Source organism: Muscardinus avellanarius (genome assembly GCF_963383645.1).
Source record: "Muscardinus avellanarius genome assembly, chromosome: 3".
Classification (NCBI taxonomy): Eukaryota; Metazoa; Chordata; class Mammalia; order Rodentia; family Gliridae; genus Muscardinus; species Muscardinus avellanarius.
In genome coordinates this window covers 38,345,905-38,369,905 of record NC_137788.1, presented here as the reverse complement: position 1 = coordinate 38,369,905, position 24,001 = coordinate 38,345,905, and the positions used below count along the sequence as shown (strand labels likewise).

General features: G+C 41.3%; 1 protein-coding gene across 1 annotated transcript in view; it reads left to right on the top strand.

Annotated features, from left to right (window-relative positions):
• Window positions 1–24,001, top strand: part of EIF2B3 (eukaryotic translation initiation factor 2B subunit gamma) — a gene marked incomplete at both ends in the record, with an annotated part of 99,037 nt that overhangs the window by 48,560 nt on the left and 26,476 nt on the right. The window contains one exon of the mRNA XM_080692217.1: window positions 20,733–20,822. Within this exon, the coding sequence (XP_080548343.1) occupies window positions 20,733–20,822 (90 nt within the window). The remainder of the gene's footprint in view (window positions 1–20,732; window positions 20,823–24,001) is intronic.

The window sequence follows — 24,001 nt, the reverse complement described above, 5'->3', positions numbered from 1 at the left end:
TAGAAGACCCCTATGTTCCATCCCCAGTACCACACACAAATACATACACACACACATACACACAAAGAACCTGAGAAACTGGGCGTGGTGGCACAGGCTTGTAAGCCCTGTACTTGGGAGGCTAAGACAGGATGATCGCAGGTTTGTGGCCAGCCTCAGCTACTTAGTGAGGCCCTCCACAACTTAGTGAGACCCTGCTCAAAAATAAAGAAAAAAAAGTAGGACTAGAAGTGTAGTGTGGAGGTAGAATGCCCCTGGATTAAATCTCTAGCACTGCAAAAATAAATAAATAAATTATGAAATTAAATAAATTTAAAAATAGCAACAGAATAAGCATTATTGCAAATCAAGTTATTGACACAAAGGAATGATTTGAGATATTCAGTGATTTAGATAAAAAAAGAAAATGGAAGCCAGGCATGGTGGTGCATGCCCAAAATCCTAGTACTTGGGAGGCTGAGACAGGAGGATCCCAGGTTTGAGGACAGCCTCAGCAGGTAGTGAGACTTGTCAACCTAGAGAGACTCTGTTTCCAAATAAGAAATAAAAATCGAGCTGGGCTATAGATTAAAGGTAGAATGCCTTTGGCTTTAATCCCCAGTACCAAAAATGAAAATGGTTGGGCTATGGGTATAGCTTAGTGGCAGGATACTTGCCTAGCATGTGTGAAACCCTGGGTTTGATCACCACCACCGCCAAAGAATAGAAACTGGTTAAAGAAATTAGAAGGCAGGCATGGTGGCACACACCTGTAATCCAAATACTTGGAAAGCTGAAACAGAATGATTGAAAGTTTGAGGATAGCTTCTGCGACCCAGTGTGACTCTTAGCAATCTAGTGAGACCCTATATCAAAAGCAAAAGTAAAATAAGGGCTGGAAGTGTAGCTCAAAGGTAGAATCCCAAGTTCAGCCCCTAGTACCATAAAAAGGAAGGAAGGGAGAGAGGAAGCTCGGGGTGGTGGTGCACCCTTGTAATCCTAGTACTTAGGAGGCTGAGACAGGAAGATCAAAGGTTCACAACCAGCCACTGCTACTTAGTGAGGCCCTCTTCAACTAACTTACTGAGACCCTATTTTTAAATTTAAAATAAAAAAAATAGGGGTGGGATTATAGCTCAGAGATAGAATGTCCCTGGGTTCAATCCCCAATACTGCAATAAATAAACAAACTCTGTGTGTGTGTGTGTGTGTGTGTGTGTGTGTGTGTGTGTGTGTGTGTGTGTGTTACTAAAGATGGAACCCCAGGGGCCTTCTACCTCCAGGCTATACTCCCAGACCTATTTTTTACATTTTTATTTGTTTTTTCTTTTTTTTTTTTTTTTTTTGGTGGTACTGGGGGTGGAACCCAGAGGTTTTCTACCTCCAGGCTATACTCCCAGACCTATTTTCTATTTTATTTGGAAACAGGGTCTCACTAAGTTCCTGAGAGCCTCACTAAGTAGCTGAGGCTGGCTTCGAACCTGTGCGATCCTCCTGTCTCAGCCTCCCAAGCGCAGGGATTACAAGCGTGCACCACCATGCCCGGTTTTTACATTTTTATTCGGAAATAGGGTCTCACTAAGTTGCTGAGAGCCTTGCTAAGTATCTGAGGCTAGCTTCAAATTAGTGCAATCCTCCTATCTCAACATCCCAAGTACTGGGATTACAAGCATGTGCCTTTACACTGTTAAAATTTTTAATCTAATGATTTAAGAACTAAGGAAATAAGATGACTCCTGAAATCCTAGTAAAAGGATTTTAGAAAGATATAAATCCAGAGGGTAAAGAAAAGGAAAAAGACAGCAGGATCAAAAATTTAGAAGCAAGAAAACAGGACAGTTTAGCATACTTGAGAAAAACAGATGTTAAACCAACACTGGAGAAAGCTAAGATTCAAACCAGTATGACTGATTGAATCTGGGGGTCACTGCACACTGGCCTCGAACCTTGATTCTCCCCTATCAGCCTCCCAAGTACTGGGATTACAGGTTTGTACTACTCTGCCAAACTTTTTTTTTTTTTTTTGGTGGTACTGGGGTTCCTGGAAACCCTTCTACCTTCGGGTTATACTCCCAGACCTATTTTATTTTATTTATTTATTTATTTATTTATTTATTGGTAGTACTGGGGTTCCTGGAAGCCCTTCTACCTCTGGGCTATACTCCCAGACCTATTTTTTTTAATTTTTGGAAACAGGGTCTCTTAAGCCAGTGGGCTTCAAACCTGCGTGATCCTCCTGTCTCCGCCTCCCAAGTGCGGGGATTACAAACCTGCGCCACCACGCCCGGTGACCCTGTTTTCAAATAAAATGTAAAATAGGTCTGGGAGCCAAGCGTGGTGGCGCAGGCTTGTAATCCCTGCGCTTGGGAGGCGGAGACAGGAGGAAGGTTCGAAGCCAGCCTCAGCTACTTAGTGAGGCTCTCAGCAACTTAGTGAAACCCTGTTTCCAATAAAATATAAAAAAAGGTCTGGGAATATAGCCCGGAGGTAGAAAGCCTCTGGGTTCCATCCCTAGTACCACCAAAAAAAAAAAAAAAGAAAGAAAAAGAAAACAGGGTCTTACTAAGTTGCTGAAAGCCTCACTAAGTAGCTGAGGCTGGCATTGATCCTGCACTATCCTCCTGTCTCAGCCTCCAAAGTACTGGGATTACAAGTGTGCACCACCATGCCCAGCTAGTCTTTTATGTATGTATGTATGTATGTATGTATGTATGTATGTATGTATTTATTTATTTATTTATTTATTTATGGTGGTACTGGGGTTCCTGGAAACCCTTCTACCTCCAGGCTACACTCCCAGACCATTTTATGTTTTTTAATTGGAAACAGGGTCTCTTAAGCTAGTCTTTTTATTTTTGAAACAGGGTCTCACTGAGTTGCAAAGGGCCCCACTAAGTAGCTGAGCCTGGCTTCAAACCTGCGCAATCCTCCTGTCTCAGCCTCCCAAGAGCTGGGATTACAAGGTGTGCACCACCACACCCGGCTGAGAAGCACTTTAGGAAAATAAGACCTGATATGTTGTAAGGCTGGCCTTGAACCTGTGATCTTTCTGCTCAGCCTCCCAAGTACTGGATAACAGGCATGCACCACCAACCTTGACTGACATTACATTCTTAGAAGACAGAGTCTTCTTTCTTATTAACCTCCCTGGGAGCCGGGCGTGGTGGCGCACGCTTGTAATCCCAGCATGGGAGGCCGAGACCAGAGGATGTGGTTCAAGGAGAGCCTCAGCTACTACTTAGTGAGGCCCTTTGCAACCCAGTGAGACCGTTTCCAAATAAAGAATAAAAAATAGGACTGGGGGTGTAGCTCAGAGAATACCACCAAAAAAAAAAAAAAGAGCAAGGCTGGAGTGTGATGAGAGCCAGGAAGATGGGAGTGAAGCAAAGGACTAGGAACGTGGCACAGTGCTAAAGCACTTGCCTGGCACTTGTGAGGCCCTGGGTTCAATCCCCAGCACTGCAAAAAAAGAGAGGTGAGGGAGGGAAGGAGGGAAAAAAGAATGACCAGTGTTGTGGCACACACCTGTAATTCCAGTAGTTGGGAGGCTGAGACAGGAGGATTGAAGGTTCAAAACCAGCCCCAGCAGCTTAGTGAGACTGTCAGAAACCTAGTGAGACCCTTTTTCAAAATTAAAAAGAGCTGAGGGTGTAGCTCTAAGTTAGAATGTCCTTGGATTTCAAAGAAAAAACAAAAGCCGAGCTTGGTGGCATACACGTGTAATCCCAGTGCTTTGGAGGCTGAGACAGGAAGATTGCAGGTTTATAGCCAGTCTCAGCAATTTAGTGATGCCCTTCACAAGCTAGTGAGACTCTCTCAAAATAAAAAATAAAGCTGGGCGTGGTGGTGCACACTTGTAATCCCAGTACTTGGGAGGCTATAAGGCAAGATTGCGGGTTCGTGGATAGCCTTAGCTACTAAGTGAGGCCCTCTGCAATTCAGTGAGACCTTGTTTCAAAATAAAGAATAAAAAATAGGGCTAGGGATATAACTCGGAGATAGAATACCCCTGGGTCCCAACCCTAGTACGCAAAAAGATAAAATAAATAAAATGGGAAACTGGGCATGGTGGAGCACACTTGTAATCCTAGCATTTGGGAGACTGAGATAGGATTGTAGTTCATGGACAGCCTCAGCTACTTAGTGAGGCTCTTAGCACCTCAGTGAGACACTGTTTCAAAAAATAAACAATTATAAATAGGAGAGTAGATGTGGTGGCACACGCTTGTAATCCCAGCATTTGGGATGCTGAAACAGGAGGATCACAGTTCATGGCCAGCCTTGCTACTTAATTAGGCCTTTTGCAACTCAGTGAGACCCTGTTTCAAAATAAAGAATAATAAGCCAGGTGTGGTGGCGCACCTTTGTAATCCCAGTGCTTGGGAGGGTCGCACAGGTTCTAAGCCAGCCTCAGCTACTTATTGAGGCTCTCAGCAACTTAGTGAGACCCTGTATCCAAATAAATTATAAAATAGGGCTGGGGGTATAGTCTGGAGGTAGAATGTCCCTGGGTTCCATCCCCAATACCACAAAAAAATAACAAATAAAATAAAGAATAAAAATAGGGCTGGGGTGTAGCTCAGACATAGAATATTCCTGGATCCAATCCCTAATTCCACACACAAAAAAAGGAAAAACTAAAGAAAGTATGATAAAGATGAAGAATCCCCTAATAAGTGTTAAAGTTGGGTTCTTGGGTAAGGGCTGAGACCAGATCTTCTACCGGTTTCCTGACTAGATTGTATTTTCTTCCCATTTTTCTAACTTGTGGTTCGCACCCAAGTGATTCAGGATCTGTGGTGTGTCGTTGTAATAGGGCAGCTGGCTGGATAAATGAGCAGTAAAAATGTTCTTCCCCCATTCCTGTGGTCCTCTGGGGCATTGTGCTCCTCCTGCCTCAGAGAGATGGTGGGTGAAAAAGCTAATTAGATTCAGATTTTCATTTTTTCAATATGAGAATATAATGCTTTCTATCTTTTTTAAAAATTGCATTTCCAAAGGCGGGGCCAGTCCCTATCAGGCAAATACCTAATAAATTATCTTGGAAGAGACCTCTGTGTAATAAAACCAGAACCTTTTTTTTTTGAAGGGGGGCAGTACTGGGAATTAAACCCAGGGGCATTCTACCACTGAGCTATACTCCCAGTACTTTTTTTTTATTGGTTGTAGGGGAAATGGAGGCTAAATCCAGGGACACTCTACTTCTGAGCTACAGCTCCAACCAATTTTACTTTTTCATTTTTGAAACAGGCTCTTGTGTAGAGTTGCTAATGTTCTCACTAAGCTGCTGAGGCCGGCCTTGAATGTAGGGTTGTCCCATCTCATCCTCCCAAGTACTGGAATTACAGTTGTGAGTCACTGTGCATGGCTGTCTTTGAGAGAGAGGGACAGAGGATATGAAGTATTTACCTGATTTCAAATACATTTTTTTGTTAGACTTCAGGCGTATTTGTTTTTGATAAGCCTATGGTCAGGTACAGAGGCAGTCTCCACAGCAAGCTTAGTCATCAGTCATATAGTGTTGGTAACTATACTCCAGAGGGTCCAAATTCTTACAGCCTCATTGGATTTGGACAAAGCTCAACACCTTTCTCACATGTCTAATTGATCCACTTCTGACTTATACAGGCAGTATGTGTTGTGGAAGAGAGTGTTGCTAGTAGAAAAGGCATTATACTGAAAATTCAAAGAATTTGGAATCTAGTAATGAGACAAACCAGCTGTGTGACCTTGAGCAGATCACTTTGTTTCTCTAAGCCTCAGTTTCTCCATCTGAAATTGGCTTATTTGTTCTATAATTCCTCCAGCTCTAAAATTCCTCTTTTATTTCTAACCAACATGTGTTTTTAATAGTTAATAAGTGAAAGGTATTTGTGCCAAATACTTAATAAGAAAACCATGTAGTTTTCCCCCAATGTTCTGCTGTTTTCTTTTGAATTTCAGTCAAGGTTTTTTACTGGAAGGGTAATGAAAATATTAAAACAAGCTTCCAACAATTTTTTTAATGGAATAAAATGTTCACAAGTTCATTTTGGAAGGTTTAGATATTTATATCTGGGAGACAAGGATTTCAGTTAAGACCTCAAAATTCATGGTCAAATCTCTGTTTCTGAAACAAAAGGAGAACTGGTTTAAACACTTGATTGTTTTCTTGATGATGCGGAAAGTCTTATACTATTTCCCTAAATTAATATCCCCATTATACTAACCAACCCTGATTCCTAAACTACTTCTCTAATTTGCAATGTGGGTTGGGGGTTAGAGCCAGGATCACAAACCACTGAGAATTTTATTCTTTTCTGTGTGTGTGTGTGTGTGTGTGTGTGTGTGTGTGTCCTTTTTATTTTTTGTTTATTTAATTAATTAATTTTATTTGTTGTGTGATGCTGGGGTTTGAAAGTAGGGGCAGTTTATCTCTAAACTATAATCCCGCCCCCCCCCCTTTGTTATTTATTTTCAGTACTGGGGATTGAACCCAGGGGCATTCTACCTCTGAGCTACACCCCCAGCCCTACTTTTTATTCTTTATTTTGAAACAGATTTGCACTGAGTTACAAAGGGCCTCACTAAGTAGCTGAGGCTATCCGTGAACCACAGTCCTACTGTCTCAGCCTCCCAAATGCTGGGTTTACAAGCATGCACCACCATGCCCAGCTAAATTTTATTTTCAAACAGGATCTCACTAAGTTGCTGGAGTTGTCCTCAAACCTGTGATCCTCCTGTTTTGGCCTCCCAAGTACTGGGATTATAGGCATGTGCCACCAAACCATGCTTGTCTGTACTTTTATTCTCACTTCCATAGAGTGATGTGGCTATATAAGAAAAACTCCATGTGATATGTGTGTGTGTGTGTGTGTGTGTGTGTGGTGTACTGGGGGTGGAACCCAGGGGCCTTTTCTACCTCTGGGCTATACTCCCAGACCTATTTTATATTTTATTTGGAAACAGGGTCTCACTAAGTTGCTGAGAGCCTCACTAAGTAACTGAGGCTGGCTTTGAACCTGTGCGATCCTCCTGTCTCAGCCTCCCAAGTGCTGGGATTACAAATGTGCGCCATCACACCCGCCTCCATGTAAGTATCTTTAAGTTGTTTCTTTAGTGCTGACTATAGATGGCAGAGAAAAATCTTCCAATCTCCAACTTGGAGATTGTTGATAATGTTGCCAGTTCTTGATCTTTTAATATCTTCAAGAGTACAAATTAGATTGCTTCATAGCTTTACTTTTTTTTTTTTTTGCGGGGGTGGGGTGTGGGGTGGGGGATGGAACTCATTCGACCTCTGAGCTACACTCCTTGCCCTATTTCTATTCTTTATTTTGAAACAAGGTTTCACTGAGTTGCAAAGGGCCTCACTAATGAGGCTGTTAATAAACCACAATCCTCCTGTCTCAGCCTCCCAAATGCTGAGATTACAAGTGTGGGCTACCATGCCTGGCTTTTTTTTTTTTTTTTTCGGGTTGGGGGATGGAACCCAGTGGCATTCAACCTCCAAGCTACACCCCCTGCCCTATTTTTTATTCTTTATTTTTGAAACAGAGTCTCACTGAGTTGCAGAGGGCCTCACTAAGTAGCTGAGGCTGTCCGCGAACCGCGATCCTCAGGTCTCAGCCTCCCGAATGCTGGGATTACAAGCGTGCACCACCACGCCCGGCTATGCCCAGCTTTTTAAAATCTTTTTTTAAATTTTTTGAAACAGGAACTCACTGAGTTGCAGAGGGCCTCACTAAGTAGCTGAGGCTGTCTGGAGCCATGATCCTCCGGTCTTTGCCTCCCAAATGCTGGAATTACAAGCGTGCGCCACCACACTCAGCGTCTCATTCCTTTTAATGCTTCTGTTCTTTTACTTTCCTGTCTGTATTTGTGTGTGTGTGTTATTGGGAATTGAATCCTCAGTGAGACTCTCAGCAAAGTGGGTAAAATATCTCACCAGTTTAGGAGAATGAGAAAAAATTTAAGATGAAAAATGACAGTTGACACTGGGACTTTAAGGATTTACACATGTTGGGAAAACTGGATGGATGCACATGGTTTGAGCAAAGGCACAGAAAGGAAAAGTTATATACAAGGAACTTTGAGTTACTAATTTCTCTGAAACATAGAATACAGTATAGTAGCCTACATCATAAACCCAGGGAAAATTTTAGTAGAGGTATTTTATTTATTTGCTTTTTTTATTTTTATTTTTATTTTTTTGGTACTGGGAATTGAACCCAGGGGCATTCTACTTCTGAGCTACAACTTCAACTCTATTTTTTATCCTTTATTTTGAAATCAGCCTCACTAAGTTGCAGAGGGCCTCACAAAGTAGCTGAGGCTGGCTGTGAACTTGCGTTCCTCCTGTCTCAGCCTCCCAAGTACTGGGAATTACAAGCGTGCACCACCACACCCAGGTAGAGGGGTTTTTTTTGTTGGCTTTGTTTTGTGATACTAGGAATTGAACCAGGGCCTTACACATGCATTATATCCAGCCCTTTTAAATTTTTTATTTTTATTTTAAGCCAAGGTCTCACTAAGTTGCCTAAATTGACCTTGAACTTGGCATCCTGCCTCAGCCTCTCAAGTGGCTACTGAATCTAACTTCATAGTAGCGGTTGTTTTGTTTTATTTGTAGTTCTGGTTCTGGGGATTGAACTCAGAGACACACTACCTTCAAGCCTCGATTTTATTTATTTATTTATTTATTTATTTATTTATTTTGCAGTATGGGGGATGGAACCCAGGGGCATTCTATCTCTGAGCTATACCCCCAGCCCTATTTTTTATTCTTTATTTTGAAACAGAGTTGAATTGAGGTACAAAGGGCCTCACTGAGTAGTAGCTGAGATTGCCCTTAAACTGTGATCCTCCTGTCTCAGCTACCCAAATGCTGGGATTAAAAGCATGTGCCACCACGCCAGGCTCACCTCCCAGGCTCCCTGATTTATTTAGAAACAATGTCTTACTAGATTGATGAAAGTCTTACAACTTGCTGAGACTGTTCTGGACCCTGTAATCCTCTTATCTCAGGCTTCAAAGTACTGAGATTACAGGTGTGCACCACCATGTCCATCTTAGTAGCAGTTTTTAAACAATAACGTAAATTACTAGACGAGAGAGATTTTATTCAGTATTATACACCTAATTCAACTTGTTGCCTGAAATATCAAATACTCAAGAAAATTTTATTTACCCAACTGTTGAACCTCAAAGGATGGGGACAGGGTTGTTTGAATAAGGTTGTCTTACAATATCTCTTGAATTTGGTATAACACTAAGTCATCCAAGAGATGGAACTAAACTTTCCTTTGAGGAGTGAACTTCTGGGTAATTCTTCACTGAGCCTTTGCCCATGACTATCTTCTATACAACCAGCTTGAAAAAGTGCCTAAAATGATGGGAATGTTGTGAGGTGTTTCTAGGAGAATTGAAGAATGAAAGGCAGACCTGCTGAAAGGTCGTATCAGCTGGGCCAGTGGACCTGAGTGGATACAGATTAATGTGTTAATTTTTACCCAGTGTTCAATAGGATATGGCAGATGGTCGGTCTTTTTTTTTTTTTTTTTTTTGTATTGGGGATTGAACACAGCCATTCTAACTTCGAGCTACACCCCTAGCCCTATTTTATTTTTATTTTTTAAAACAGGGTCTTGCACCGGGCATGGTGGTGCACGCTTGTAATCCCAGCATTCGGGAGGCTGAGACCGGAGGATCACAGTACATGGACAGCCTCAGCTACTACTTAGACCCTCCACAACTTAGTGAGACCCTGTTTCAAAATAAAGACTAAAAAACAGGGTAGAGGATATAGCTCGGAGGTCGAATGCCCCTGGGTTCCATCCCCAGACTTGCAAAAAAAAAAAAAACTAGGTCTTGCTAGCTGGGCTTGGTGGCGCATGCTTGTAATCCCAGCATTCAGGAGGCTAAGACCAGAGCATCAGGGTTTGCAGACAGCTTCAGCTACTTAGTAAGGCCCTCCGCAACTTAGTGAGACCCTGTTTCAAGATAAAGAATTAAAAAAAAAAAATAGGGCAGGGGGTATAGCTCGGAGGTCGAATGCCCCTGGGTTCTATCCCCAGACCAAAAAAAAAGAAAAAAAGAAATAATAGAGCTGGGGGTGTAGTTTAGAAGGAGAATACCCCTGAGTTCCATCCCGAATACCACAAAAAATAAAAAAATTAAACAGGGTTGCTGAGGGTCTCATTAAGTTGCTGAAACTGACATCAAACTTGTCATCTTCCTATCTCATCCTGCAAAGTACTGTCATTACAGGTGTGTCCACCATGCCCAGTGGTGGTGAATCTTTTATATTAAAATTTTCAGACATAGTAGACCAGGCTCTTAAAGAAATAACTTGAAAGAAACAGCTCTTTTTCTTGGGCTTGTCTTTGAGTAGGGACTCTTTATCAGTGAGTCTCTGTAGAGCACTGTCTGGAGTACCTCTTACACTAAGGGAATGAGGGGGATTCTAAACATCAGAAGGTTCTGGTGCTCTGGCTTGGAGTGGAGGAAGGGTGAGCAGCAGTGTGATCCTCCCAGGAAGCCTTTGTTGGCTCCTGTGTTACTTGTTAGATATGGAATTCTCATCTATCTATGTGCTAGTTTTATGTGTCAATTTTGCTAGGCTATAGTACCCAGTTATTGCATGAAACAGATTCACATGTTACTCTAAAGGTATTTTGTTGAAACCATTAACACCAACAATCTGTTGAATTTTTGTTGTTGTTGTTGTTGTTGTTAAATTTTAAGTAAGGGAGATCATTGTTGTTCATCTGGATGAGCTTTATCCCATCAGTTAGAAACCCTTTAAACCTAATCAAATCAGAACTAATTCAAAATAGCACAAATTGAGTTCATTAAACTCATCTTTAAGGTTCTGTTCTTCCAGGACCACTTCTAGTAGCTTTTTCTTTCTTTACTTTTCTTTCTTTTTTTTTTTTTTTTTTTTCTTTCAATACTGGGATAGAACCCAGGGGCATTCTACCTCCAAGCTATACCCCAAGCCTATTTTTTATTCTTTGTTTTGAAACTGGATCTCACTGAGTCGCAAGGGGCCTCACTAAGTAGTTGAGGCTGGCCACAAACCACAATCCTCAGGTGTCAGCCTCCCAAATGCTGGGATTACAAGCATGTGCCACCACACCCGACTCTAGTAGTAGCATTTATTTGTTTGTTTGTTTGTTTGTTTGTTTGTTTGTTTGTTCATTGGTGGTACTGGGGTTCCTGGAAACCCTTCTACCTCCGGGCTACACTCCCAGACCAATTTTTATACTTTTTTTATTTGGAAACAGGATCTCTTAGGCTTCAAACCTGTGTGATCCTCCTGTCTCCGCCTCCCAAGCTCAGGGATTACAAGCGTACACCACCACGCCCGGCTCTAGTAGCATTTTTTGAAGCAAAAATGCTGTGAGTGATAAAGGATTTATTATGCAGTTGTGGAAGCTGGTAGTATATACATGCTATTGCATCTTTGCCTAGTGTTGAGTCAAAATCAACTATCAATCAGTCAGAAAGGAAAGCTGAATGTGAACAAGAACAAACAGGAGCCCATAAAAATACCCCAAACCTACAAGAACATACTGGAACGCACACTTATCTCTCACTGCTTTCAGCCTTGTTACAGTGGGTTAGCTGCCAGAGAAGCTGACATCCTTTACCACAGAGCCACGCAGTATTTGGCTTAGGAGTCGAGATGTTGAAGTAGGATATCAAGCCGACTTTGGAGGAACTGCAGGTCTGGGGACTGTCCCATGCCTACTAGCTGAGCTAGCATATCGGTAACATCCTGCGCAAATTGCCACAGTACTTGGCACCATTTATCAAACCTAAGCCTGAAATGTGATCACAAGACTGTAGCTTAGGAAAGTTATTTGCTTTTATTTTATTTATATATTTTTTTAATTTTGGTACTGGGACTCAAATCCATGGCAACATACACATTCTCTCTCTCTCTCTCTCTCTCTCTCTCTCTCTCTCTCTCTCTCTCTTTTTTTTTTTTGTGTGTGTGTGTGTGGTACTGGGGTTCATGGAAACCCTTCTACCTCTGGGCTACACTTCCATACCTATTTTTTATTTGGAAACAGGGTCTCTTAAGCCAGCAAGGCTGGCTCCGAACCAGCGCAATCCTCCTGTCTCCGCCTCCCAAGCACAGGGATTACAAGCGTGCGCCACCACGCCCAGCAACACACACATACACACATTCTCTACAGTTTACAACCCTAGCTCCTGATGGTTTTTTTTTTTTTTTTTTTTTTTCCGGTATTGGGGATGGAACACAGGGGCATTCTACCTTCGAGCTACACCCCCAGAGCTATACCCCCAGCCCTATTTTTAATTCTTTATTTTTGAAACAGGGTCTCACTGAGTTGTAAAGGGCCTCTCTAATTAGCTGAGGCTGTCCATGAACCACGATCCTTCTGTCTCAGCCCCTCCCAAATGCTGGGCTGAGTGTGTGTGTGTGTGTGTGTGTGTGTGTGTGTGTGTGTGTGTGTGTGTTTGTGTATTCACAATGAAAGATGGGATCTTCATGATGATCTTGAAGCACTTCTGGTTGAACCGGAAGGTGCCAGCCAGGACAGCAGCACATTCACGCTCACTCCTTTGTGGGGGCCTCTTGGGTGTGGGTTCACTGAGATAGTTCTCAGTGCTGCTGTTTTTACTGGATACTTTGCCACAGATCTGATTGGCCAGATTTATGATATGCTTCTTGTAGTGATATGACAACTTCAGTCCACAGCTTTTTTTTTTTTTTTTTTTTTTTTGGTGGTACTGAAGATTAAACCCAGAGCCATTCTACCTCTGAACTATATTCCCAACCCTATTTTTTTTTTTTTTTCAGTACTGGGGATTGAACTCAGAGGTATTCTGCCTCTAAGCTATACTCTCAGCCCGACTTTTTATTCTTTATTTTGAAACAGGGTCTCACTAAGTTTCAGAGGGCCTCACAAAGTAACAGAGGCTGGCTGCAAAACTGAGATCCTCCTGTCTCAGCCTCCCAAGTACTGGGATTACAAGCATGTGCCACCACCCCCAGTTCAGCCCCCTTTTTTTTTTTTTTTTTTTAATGTATATGTGGTACTGAGGATTGAACCCAGGGGCATTCTACTTCTGAGCTTCACCCCCAGCCATATTTTTTTTTTTTTTTTAATTTTGAAACAGGGTCTCACTAAGTTGCAAAGGGCCTCACCAAGGTTGCTGAGGCTGGCCTCAAGCCTGAGATCCTCCTGTCTCAGCCTCCCAAGTAGTGGGATTACAATTGTGCCACCACACCCAGCTTGGAAGATACCCCTCTATTAAAGTAGTGCTGGGTATCCTTGCAATAAGGTATTTGTGCCAACATCTCTCATCAAAATGATAGATAGTATCTATGCTAATTCTTATAGATAGTATCTATGCTAGTTCTCTGCTAATTTGATCATCTTAAGCATACTTTGACCTCTAATTTCTTCTAAATTGTAATGATTATGCAGCATGGAATTAGCTCTGACTCTTCTAATAGGAGAGAATATACTTTATTGGAATATATTTATGACTGCCAGATAAAGTAGGAAGTGACTGATTGTCTTCAGGTCTTCAAATGGTGAGAGGAGTTGTTTATGTTGTTACATTGAACAAGATTAATTATCATGGGAGGCTTATATCCTTTTTGGAATTGTTGCTTCTTGTTATATATGTTGACTGGAGTTGCAGTTCCACTGGCATCTGAATTCAGGAGCTGTCTCTGACACTTCATTCACATGTTAACAATCATATTTACGCCCAAAGCATATGATAGTTTCTCTTGTATTTTGAGTTTTTGTTCAACTGAGTTTTTTCCTTCTATTCCCACCCCTTGGTAGTCTTTTGTTTCTAAACTTTGAGCTCAGTTTGGCTTGGCAAAAGTTATTCTGTGTCTATATAAAGTCTTTAAACACATTCAGTTTAGATGAGCAGAAGCTTTCTTCCTTCACTAGGCCACTGTGTGTTTTCTCAGTGGAAAACCAGGCTTTCCACCAAGCCAGAGATCCTTCAGGTCCCATCCACAGCAGTGCTGGAGCATGCTGGGAATACAGCTCCAGTTGACCTTTGATGTCCTTATGCGATGAGCAAGATAAAAACAACTCAGTTTCTCCTACACATGATGATTCTGGGAAATAGGGAATGAACAGACTATTCTCTATAGTTAAAGGAAATCTGAAATCTCTTGAGATATTTTGGGGAGAATTGGATATCTTGTTATTTACTATAGGAATTTAGAACTTTTTTAGATTCACTAAGAGCTTTGCATAATTTAAAGTATTAGTTTTGTGTTTCATAGGCATACTTCTTTCTAGTGTGCCTTTTCAACTGCTTTTTTATTTTCTAGCTCTATAGTTCTACAGATATTTTGTTTTGTACAATGTATAGTATATGTAGCTCTATGTCCGGTTTCCTTTGAATTGAAAAAAAGCTTGGAAAAGTCTAAAGAGTCTGCATCATTTATTTATTTATTTATTTATTTATTTATTTATGGCACTGGGGATCAAATCCAGGAGCATTCTGCCTCCAAATTACACCCCCAGCCCTATTTTATTTTTTATCTTGAAACAGTGTCTAGCCAGGTCAATGAGAGTCTCACCACTTGCTGAGGCTGTTCTCAAACCTATGATCTTCTTATCTCAACCTCTCAAGTACTAGGATTTCAGGTGTGTGCCACCATACCCTGGTTCCCCTAGATGTCTTAAAGCTTTGTCCCTGACACATAGGACTTTAAGTTCATAATATTAGGAGAAAATTTTTTGTTTGTTTGTTTGTTTGTTTGTGAGTTTGGGGATGAAACTCAGGGGCATTTGACCTCTGAACTACACCCTCTAACCTATTTTTTATTCTTTATTTTGAAACCGGGTCTCACTAAGTTGCAGAGGGCCTCACTGAGTAGCTGAGGCTGTCCGCGAACCACGATCCTCCGGTCTCAGCCACCTGAATGCTGGGATTACAAGTGTGCGCCACCACTCCCGGCTTGAAAATTGGGGTAAATTAATATTGGAATCTTGTTGAGGGGTGCAGAGTGACTGGGGATTGAACCCAGAACGTGTGTGATACTGGAGATCAGCCCTATTTTATTTTTTGTGGTAATGGGGATTGAACCCAGGGGAATTCTGCCTCCAAGCTACACTCCTAGCCCTATTTTATTTTTATTTTGAAATAGGTCGATGAGAGTCTTACTACTTACTGAAACTGTCCTCAAACCTACGATCCTCCTGTCTCAGCCTTCTGAAGTACTGCAATTACAGGTTTGTGCCACCACACCCAGCTTCCCTAGATATCTTAATTCCCTGATACACAGGACTTCATGTTGATAAAAAGAAAAGAAAAATAAAGAGGGTCTCACTAAGTTGCAGAGGACCTCACTAAGTTGTTCCACTATGCCCACTTTAATCCTAGCTCTTTTTTTTTAGTACTGGGAATGGAACCCACAGGCATTCCACCTCTGAGCTACACCCCAGCCTGTTTTTTTTTTTTTTTTTTTTTCTTTTGAAACAGAGTATCACTGAGTTGTAAGAGCCTCACTAAGTAGTAGCTGAGGCTGTCTACAAACTGTGAACCTCCTGTCTCAGCCTCCCAAATGCTGGAATTACAAGCATGTTCTACCACACCCAGCTTTAATCCTAGCTCTTTTAATTTTTTGTTTTAGAACAAGGTCTCACTACTTTGCTGAGCATTTCGCTATATTGCAGAAGCTCTTCTCAACCATGAAATCCTTCTGTCTCAACCTTCCTAATACTGAGATTACATATGTGTACCACCACACACACCTGGCTGAACTCTTTGACATTTAAAAGGAATCTGCCAAGTCAGGCATGGTGATGCACACTAGTAATCCAGTACTTGGGAGGCTGAGACAGGAGGATCACAGGTTTAAGGACAGCCTCAGCAAGTAGTGAGAGTCTCTTCAAGCTAAGGAGACCTGTTTCAAAATTAAAATTAAAAATATGGCTGGGGATATATAGCTCAGTGGTAGAATACTTCTGAGTTCAATCCCCAGTACGAATAAATAAAAGTAATCTGCCCAAAGCAGGCAGCTGCTGGTCTGAGAACGTTTAATATTTGCTTTACTGCTCTCTGAGAATGTGTGAGGGAATTTGAAAGCAGAATGGTAAAGTTCCTCTACGGTTCTGTTAAGTCAATGCTTAGAATCCCATTCCTTAGCAAATTCCTAAATAAATGGTACCAGTGGCTAATAAACTTCTAGATAGGATTTCAGCAAGGGAGTAAATATAAAAACAGGTATTTTTTATCTTTTTTCTTTTCTAGCTTTTCCAAAATTTAAATGTGTGAATGTCTGGAACAGGGATTCATCTGAATAGAACTCCTAGGATTATATATGGAAAAATGGGTAATGGTAACCTGGGTGTATATATTTATCTAAACTCATTGAACTGCTGAGCGTGTATGGTGGTGCATACCAATAATCCCAGTACTTGGGACACTGAGACAGGCCCATCACAGGTTTGAAGCTAGTCTCAGCAATTTAGCAGGACCCTCAGCAACTTAGCAAGACTCTGTTTCAAAATAAAAAACAAAATAGTGTTGGTAAAACCCTGAGTTCAATCCCCAAGTGCAGTAAATGCATGCATACATACATACATACATACATACATACATACATATAGTAGGGTTTAGAGGTAGAACATCTCTGGGTACAATCTCCAGTACCACACACACCAAAAGGAAGAATTTTTTTCCCATGCTTTATATAATAAGAGTAAGAGCTGAAAAAGCACTTATAAAATATAAAATGCTATGTTAATATTTGCACCATATATAGCTAGAGACTGATAACAGTTTAAACTATAATTATTTAAACATTGAAGTTATACCTATCCTGGCTTTACAAGTTGACCTCAACAACAAAAAGAAGAGTAATATATCTACCTTAAAAGTTAGTTGTGGCTGGGCATGGTGGCACACACTTGTAATTCCAGTACTTGGAGACTGAGACGGGATTGCAGGTTTACTGCCAGCCTCAGCTACTTAGTGAAGTCCTCTGCAACTTACTGAGACCTTGTTTCAAATAAAGAATAAAAAAGTAGGGCTGGGGGTGTAGCTCTGGGGTAGAATGCTCCTGGGCTCAATCCCCAATACCTAAAAAATAAAACAAAGTTAGTTGTGAATATGAAATAATATAGAGTATATTGAATGATTTAAAGATTGCAGTGCCAAGCATGGTGAAACACGCTTGTAATCCCAGCATTTGGGAAGCTGAGACAGGAGGATCCAGGTTTGTGAACAGCCTCGTCTACTTAATGAGACCCTTTGTAACTCAGTGAGACTGTTTCAAAATAAAGAAAAAAAATAGAGCTGGGGGTATAGCTTGGAGGTAGAATGTCTCTGGGTTCCATCTACCACAAAAATAAATAAATAAATAAATAAATAAATAAATAAATAAATAAATAAATAAATAAATTAAGAGATGGTCAAAAGAGCTCAACTTGTCAGGCTTGGTGGCGCACGCTTTTAATGCCTCCGCTTGGGAAGGAAGAAAGAAAGAAAGGAAGGGAGGGCTGGGGATGTCCCCTGAGTTCCACCTGTAGCTTGGGCGTAGAAAATGCCTCTGGGTTCCATCTACCTCAAAAAATAAAAATAAAAAATGTAAAATAGGAGATGGTCAGAAGAAAGAACGCAACTTTCTGTTTTTGTTTTTGTTTTTGGGGGGTTTTTTGGTGGTACTGGGGGTAAACCCAGAGGCTTTCTAACTCCGGGCTTTACTTTCAGACCTATTTTATATTTTATTTGGAAACAGGGTCTCACTAAGTTGCTGAGAGCCTCACTAAGTAGCTGAGGCTGGCTTCGAACCTGTGTGATCCTTCTGTCTCCTGATAAATAAAGTTCAGAATATGAACTTCAAATGCCCACGGTAGCACATTTACTAAAATCTGTTTTCTAAGTGATTTCTCAAAACTTGAGAATTTCAGAAAATTAGAGTTTCTATACTTTTTTCATCTTCTTTGTGTATTTGAATTGGTTTGTGTGTGTGTCATGTGTTGGATTCTCAAGTCTCTGACTCCTCTGTTACACTTTTGGAAACATTTCTCCCTCTTTTTTCCAAAAGAGTAGAAGCCCTTACTGGTGTGCCTTAACTTATTTATCTACCGCCAGAGTGTCTAGATCCCATGAGAATAGTTTCCTTAAAGCTATAAGCCAATCAAAGCACAGCAACAAAGTAGAAGAAAGATTACAGCCAGGCAGCAGCAATGAGAAACTCCATTTTTCACCCCACTCTTGTCCCACCCCCTCTCAGCTTTTTGTTATTGTTTTGTTTATTGCAGTACTGGGGATAGATCCCAGAGACATTCTTCCTCTGAGCTATACCCCCAGCCCTATTTTTTTTATTATTTATTTTGAAACAGAGTCTCACTGAGTTGCAAAGGGCCTCACTAAGTAGCTAAGGCTGTGCTTGTTTGTTTTTTGTTTTTGGTGGTACTGGGGTTCCTGGAAGCTCTTCTACTTCCGGGCTACACTCCTAGACCTATTTTATACTTTTTTAGTTTTGGAAACAGGTTCTCTTAAGCCAGTGCATCTGGCTTTAAACCTGTGCAATCCTCCTGTCTCCACCTCCCAAGCACAGGGATTACAAGCGTGCGCCACCACGCCTGGCCAAATACAGTATTTTTTAAAAGCTGAAATGAAAGATAGCAAACTAAGTGGGTAGCAACTAGTTAAATGTTTTAATTTGATCTAATTTATTCATTTATTTTTTATTTAACAGCATTGTGTATGTGTGTGTGTGATAGAGAGAGAGAGATGCTGGAAGTTAAACCTAGGGGTATTCTACTTTTGAGCTATACTGCCATACTGATTTTATTTTTTATTTAGAAACAGGGTCTTGCTAAGTTGCTGAAGCTGGCTTCAAACCTGCAATTTTCCTGTCTCAACTGTCCAAGTACTGGGATTACAGACATGTACCACTGCACCTGCTATTTAACAACTATTTATTGGACATTTATTCTGTGTCAGGCACAATGCTGAGTGCTAAGTCTATGAAGATGAATCTCTGCTCTCTATTTTATTTCAGTCTAGTGAAAAAAAGACAAGCAAATAAACTGTTCTATCATTGTATGATAAATTATCTGATAGAGGTAGGCACAAGTACTGTGGGAATATAAACTTGGATTATCAGTGAAGGTTTCTTGGAAGAAATATATCTGGACCAGGCATAGTGGTGCACACTTGTAATCCAGTATTTGAGAGGCTGAGACAGGAGACTGTGGGTTCTCGGTCAGCCTCAGCTACTTAGTGAGGCCCTCCAAACTTAGTGAGACTCTGTTTCAAAATAAAAAATACAATAGGACTGGGAGTGTAGTTCAGAGTTAGAATGCCCCTGGATTCAATCCCCAGTTACACACACACACACACACACACACACACACACACACACACACACACAGTATATCTGGAGTCTTGTTAGATTAATTTTTCAAAGAATTTTACTTCATCTTCTATAAATATGAAATAATGTGTCTAGCTAACATGTAGAACCTTCAAACAGTGGGATAGTTAGGGTAGAGGCAAGAAAATGTTAGTTATAAAAATTGAGAAAAGCCAGTCGTGGTGGCATATGCTTGTAATCCCAGTACTTAGGAGGCTGAGACAGGAGGATCGCACAGGTCCATGGCCAGCTTCAGCTACTTAGTGAGGCCCTCGGCAACTTAGTAAGACCCTGTTTCAAAATAAGAAAAATAGGGTTGGAGCTGGGCATGGTGGTGCATGCTTGTAATACCAGCATTCGGGTGGCTGAGACCGGAGGATCGCAGTTCACAAACAGCCTCAGCTACTTAGTGAGGCACCCAGCAACTTAGTGAGACCCTGTTTCAAAATAAAGAGTAAAAGCCAGGCGTGGTGGCACATGCTTGTAATCCCCACGCTTAGGAGGCAGAGACAGGAGGATCGTGCAGGTTCAAAGCCAGCCGCACTGGCTTAAGAGACCCTGTTTCCAAATAAAAATATATTTTTATTTGGGAGTGTATCCTGGAGGTAGAAGGGCTCCCGGGAACACCAGTACCACAAAAAACAAACAACAAAAAAAATCATAATAAAAAAATAAAGTAAAAATAGGGCAGGGGGTGTAGCTCAGAGGTCAAATGCCCCTGGGTTCCATCCCCAAACCCGCAAAAAAAAAAAAAAAAAGAAAAGAAAAAGAAATAGGGTGGGATATGTAGGTCAGAGGAAGAGTGCCTCTGTGTTCAATCCTCAGTACCACAAAGAGGAGGAAGAGGAGGAGGAGGAAAGAGGAAAGAAGGAGAAGCTGAGCGTGGTGGCACAATACCTGCAATCCCAGTACTTGGGAGGCTGAGACAGGAGGATTGCAGATGGAAGACCATCCTCAGAACTTAGCAAGACTGTCAGCAACCCAATGAGATCTTGTTTCAAACCAAAAAGTAAAAAGGGTTGGGGGTATAATTCAGAGATGGGATGCCTCTGGGTTCAATCCCCAGTAACACACACACACACACACACACACACACACACACACACACACTTGAATAAGAGTTTGCGATAGACTAGAAGGTGGATTGTCAGTTACTTGATGTCTTGCCAAATTTCTTTGGAATCCTAAAAGCCTCCTAAAGATAAGGTTTCTAGGGAGAAGAACTTTTATGCTTTTATGTGGTAGGGTTGATACTGGTGTCTACCATTCTGGTCCCTCCAAGGCAGGGTGTAGGCAGCATGGCTCTGACTCCTATAAACTTCCCCATGCCTACTACCTAATAATAGAATGGAATCCATGTTACCTGATTTCTTTCCTGTTCTTTTTGCAGGCACCCTAGAATACATTTTCATACAGGCCTCGTGGATGCCCATCTCTACTGTTTGAAAAAATATGTTGTGGATTTCCTAATGGAAAATAGGTAAGAAAAAGGGGACAGAATTACTTCAAAGTAAATAGGAATCATGTACAATAATCTAGTCATGAAATGATGACTTCTTTAGGAATGGAAAAGAAAGAGTAAAGCTGGGAGTGGTGGCACATGCTTGTAATCCCAGAACTTGGGAGACTGAGACAGGAAGATCAAGGTTTGCAGCCAGCCTACTTAGAGAGATCAGCTACTTAGAGAGATCTCTGCAACTTATTGAGACCTTGTTTTAAAAAAAAAAAAAAAATAGAGCTGGGTGTATAGCTTGGGTGTATAGATCAATCCCCAGAACTGTTTTTTTTTTTTTAAAAAAAAGGGCAGACCTAGGAAACATGGCTTCAAGAAAGGACTGCTTTTAAGCCCAGCTTGGTGGTACACACTTGGAATCTCAGTACTTGGGAGGCTGAGACAGGAAGATAACTGGTTCATGGCCAGCCTCAGCAGCTTAATGAGGCCCTTTGCAACTTAATGAGACCCTGTTTCAAAATAGCAAGTAAAATAGGGCTAAGAGTGGAGCTTCCAGGTAGAATGCCACCTGGTTCAACCCCCAGCACCAAAAAAAAGAGAAAGGACTGTTTGTAGTACTGGGGATGGAACCCAGGAGCATTTTATAAGCATGTGCCATCAAGCCTGGCAAAAGACCATTTCAATAGTTTGGTGTGTTGTTACATATTTGTAATCCCAGTACTTGGGAGGCCAAGACAGGAGTATCAAAGGTTTTCAGCCAGTGTCCACAATTTAGTGAGACCCTGTTTCAAAATAAAAGAATAGGGCTGAGGGTTTAGCTCAGAGGTAGAATGCTCCTGGATTCCATCTCCAGTATCACACTCAAAAAAAGAAAGTACTATTTTGTCAATCCTTTAGTACATTTCACCTATGAATGAAAGTGAAAATATTATATTCTTTGTGCAGAAAACATTTTTAGCCAGATGTGGTGGCACATGCTTGTAATCCCAGTACTTGGCAGGATTGCAGGTTTGAGGCCAAACTTGGCGAATAGTAAGACTCTCATTAACCTAGTGAGACCGGTTTCAAAATAAAAGTAAAATTTGACAAGAGGTGTAATTTGGAGGTAGCATGCCCTTGCCCTTGGATTCAATCCCCAGTGCCACAAAAAAATAAAATAAGATAAAGAATAAAATAGGGCTGGACATATAGCTTAGAGATAGAATGCCTCTGAATTCAGTCCCTAGTAACACTAACACACACACACACACACACACACACACACACACACACACACACACACACACAATAGAACCCAGGGGCATTCTACCTCTGAGCTATACCCCCAGCTCCATTTTTAGTTCTTTATTTTTGAAGTAGCATCTCACTAAGTAGTAGAGGTAGGGGGCCTCACTAAGTAGCTGAGGCTGGCTGCAAACCTGCAATCCTCCTCTCTCAGTCTCCCAAATACTGAGATTACAAATGTATGCCACCTCGCCTGGCTAAGAAGAAAATTTATTTATTTATTTCTTTTTTCTTTCTTTCTTTCTTTCTTTCTTTCTTTCTCTTTTTCTTTCTTTCTTTCTTTTTGGGGTGTGTGTGTGTGTGTGTGTGTGTGTGTGTGTGTGTGTGTGTGTGTGTTGTGGTACTTGGGGTAGAACCCGGGAGCTTTTCTACCAGGCATACTCCCAGACCTATTTTATACTTTATTTAGAAACAGGGTCTCACTAAGTTGCTGAGAGCCTCACTAAGTAACTGAGGCTGGCTTTGAACCTGTGTGATCCTCCTGTCTCCGCCTCCCAAGTGCTGGGATTACAAGCGTGCGCCATCACACCTGGCTTGAAAACTTCTTTTCTCTAAAGAGGGACACTTCTGTTTTGTTAGTTGTTTACATGTTATCTCCCACCCAAATTCTTTGAGAATAGATACATGGATTGGTAAGGCACTCAGTATATACTTGGTGAATGGGAGGAAAGTGACAAAAGAAGTAATTTAGTACATCAGTAGTGAAAGAACAGGCAAGGATTTATGCAGCTAACCAAGCAGAAAAGCTACAGGGAGACCCGTGGAGAGAAGAAATCTGTACCTCCTTGATGAGAAGTTTAGTAATTCAACCATACGAACGTTTTAGTTTTTGTTTTTATTTTTTACAGTGCTGGGAATCAAACCCAGAGCCTTGCACATTCTAGGCAAGCTCTGCCAGTGGGCTGCACTCCCCACCCTTAGAAATTTTTTACCCATTTCCACTTGACATATTAATAGCTGAATGTTCAAAAAAACCTCTTGAACATTTTAATTCAAAACGTAGAGCCGGAGCATAGCTGAGACTGCGTGTTACAATTGTACTGCCTCTTGATGCTCAGGAAGAAGCCAGAGGTTCCTCCTCTTTTTACAATGTCAGCTGCTCTAGGCCTAAAGAAGTGAGCCTCCTAGGAGAGCTAGAAACCCAGATAATGGCCCAGTTCTATGCTTGCTTTAGTAGATGTTGTTTCAAAAGAGAGACCCAGGTCAGGGCCTTTGCCTAGCACTGGCTCTGTGAAGGAGTGGAACAGACTTTCTGAGCGAAAGCCATAGGAGACAGGCAGTTCTTATCCAAATCAGTCCTGATTTCTGTTTACCAAAAGCATTCCAGAAAAATGCCTCTTTATCTCCCTTTTCTTAGCCTTTTAATGTCTTTAAGAGACCTAGAGCCGACAGACATGGTGGCACATGCTTGTAATCCTAGTACTTGGGAGGCTGAGACAGGAGGATTGCAGGTTCAAGGACAGCCTCAGCAAATAGTGATACTCTCATCAACCTAGGGAGACCCTGTTTCCAAATAAAATAGCACTGGTGGTATAGCTTGGAGGTAGAATGGCCCTGGATTTAATCTCCAGTGCCACAAAAATGAAACCTAGAGGAAATTAATCTTTATTAAAATTTCCTTCTCCGCCACCCTACCTTCTTTCTTTCTTTCTTTCTTTCTTTCTTTCTTTCTTTCTTTCTTTCTTTCTTTCTTTCTTTCTTTCTTTCTTTCTCCTTTTTTTTTTAATAAAACTGGAAACTGGGGATTGAACCCAGGGGTATTTTACCTCCAAAGGTATACTTCGATTATTTTTATTTTTATTTTTATTTTTTATGTTTTTGCATTCTACCTCCGAGTGACACTCCCAGCCCTATTTTTTTTAAACAGGGTCTGAGTTGCAAGGGCCTCAATAAGTAACTGAGGCTGGCTGTGAACCGCAATC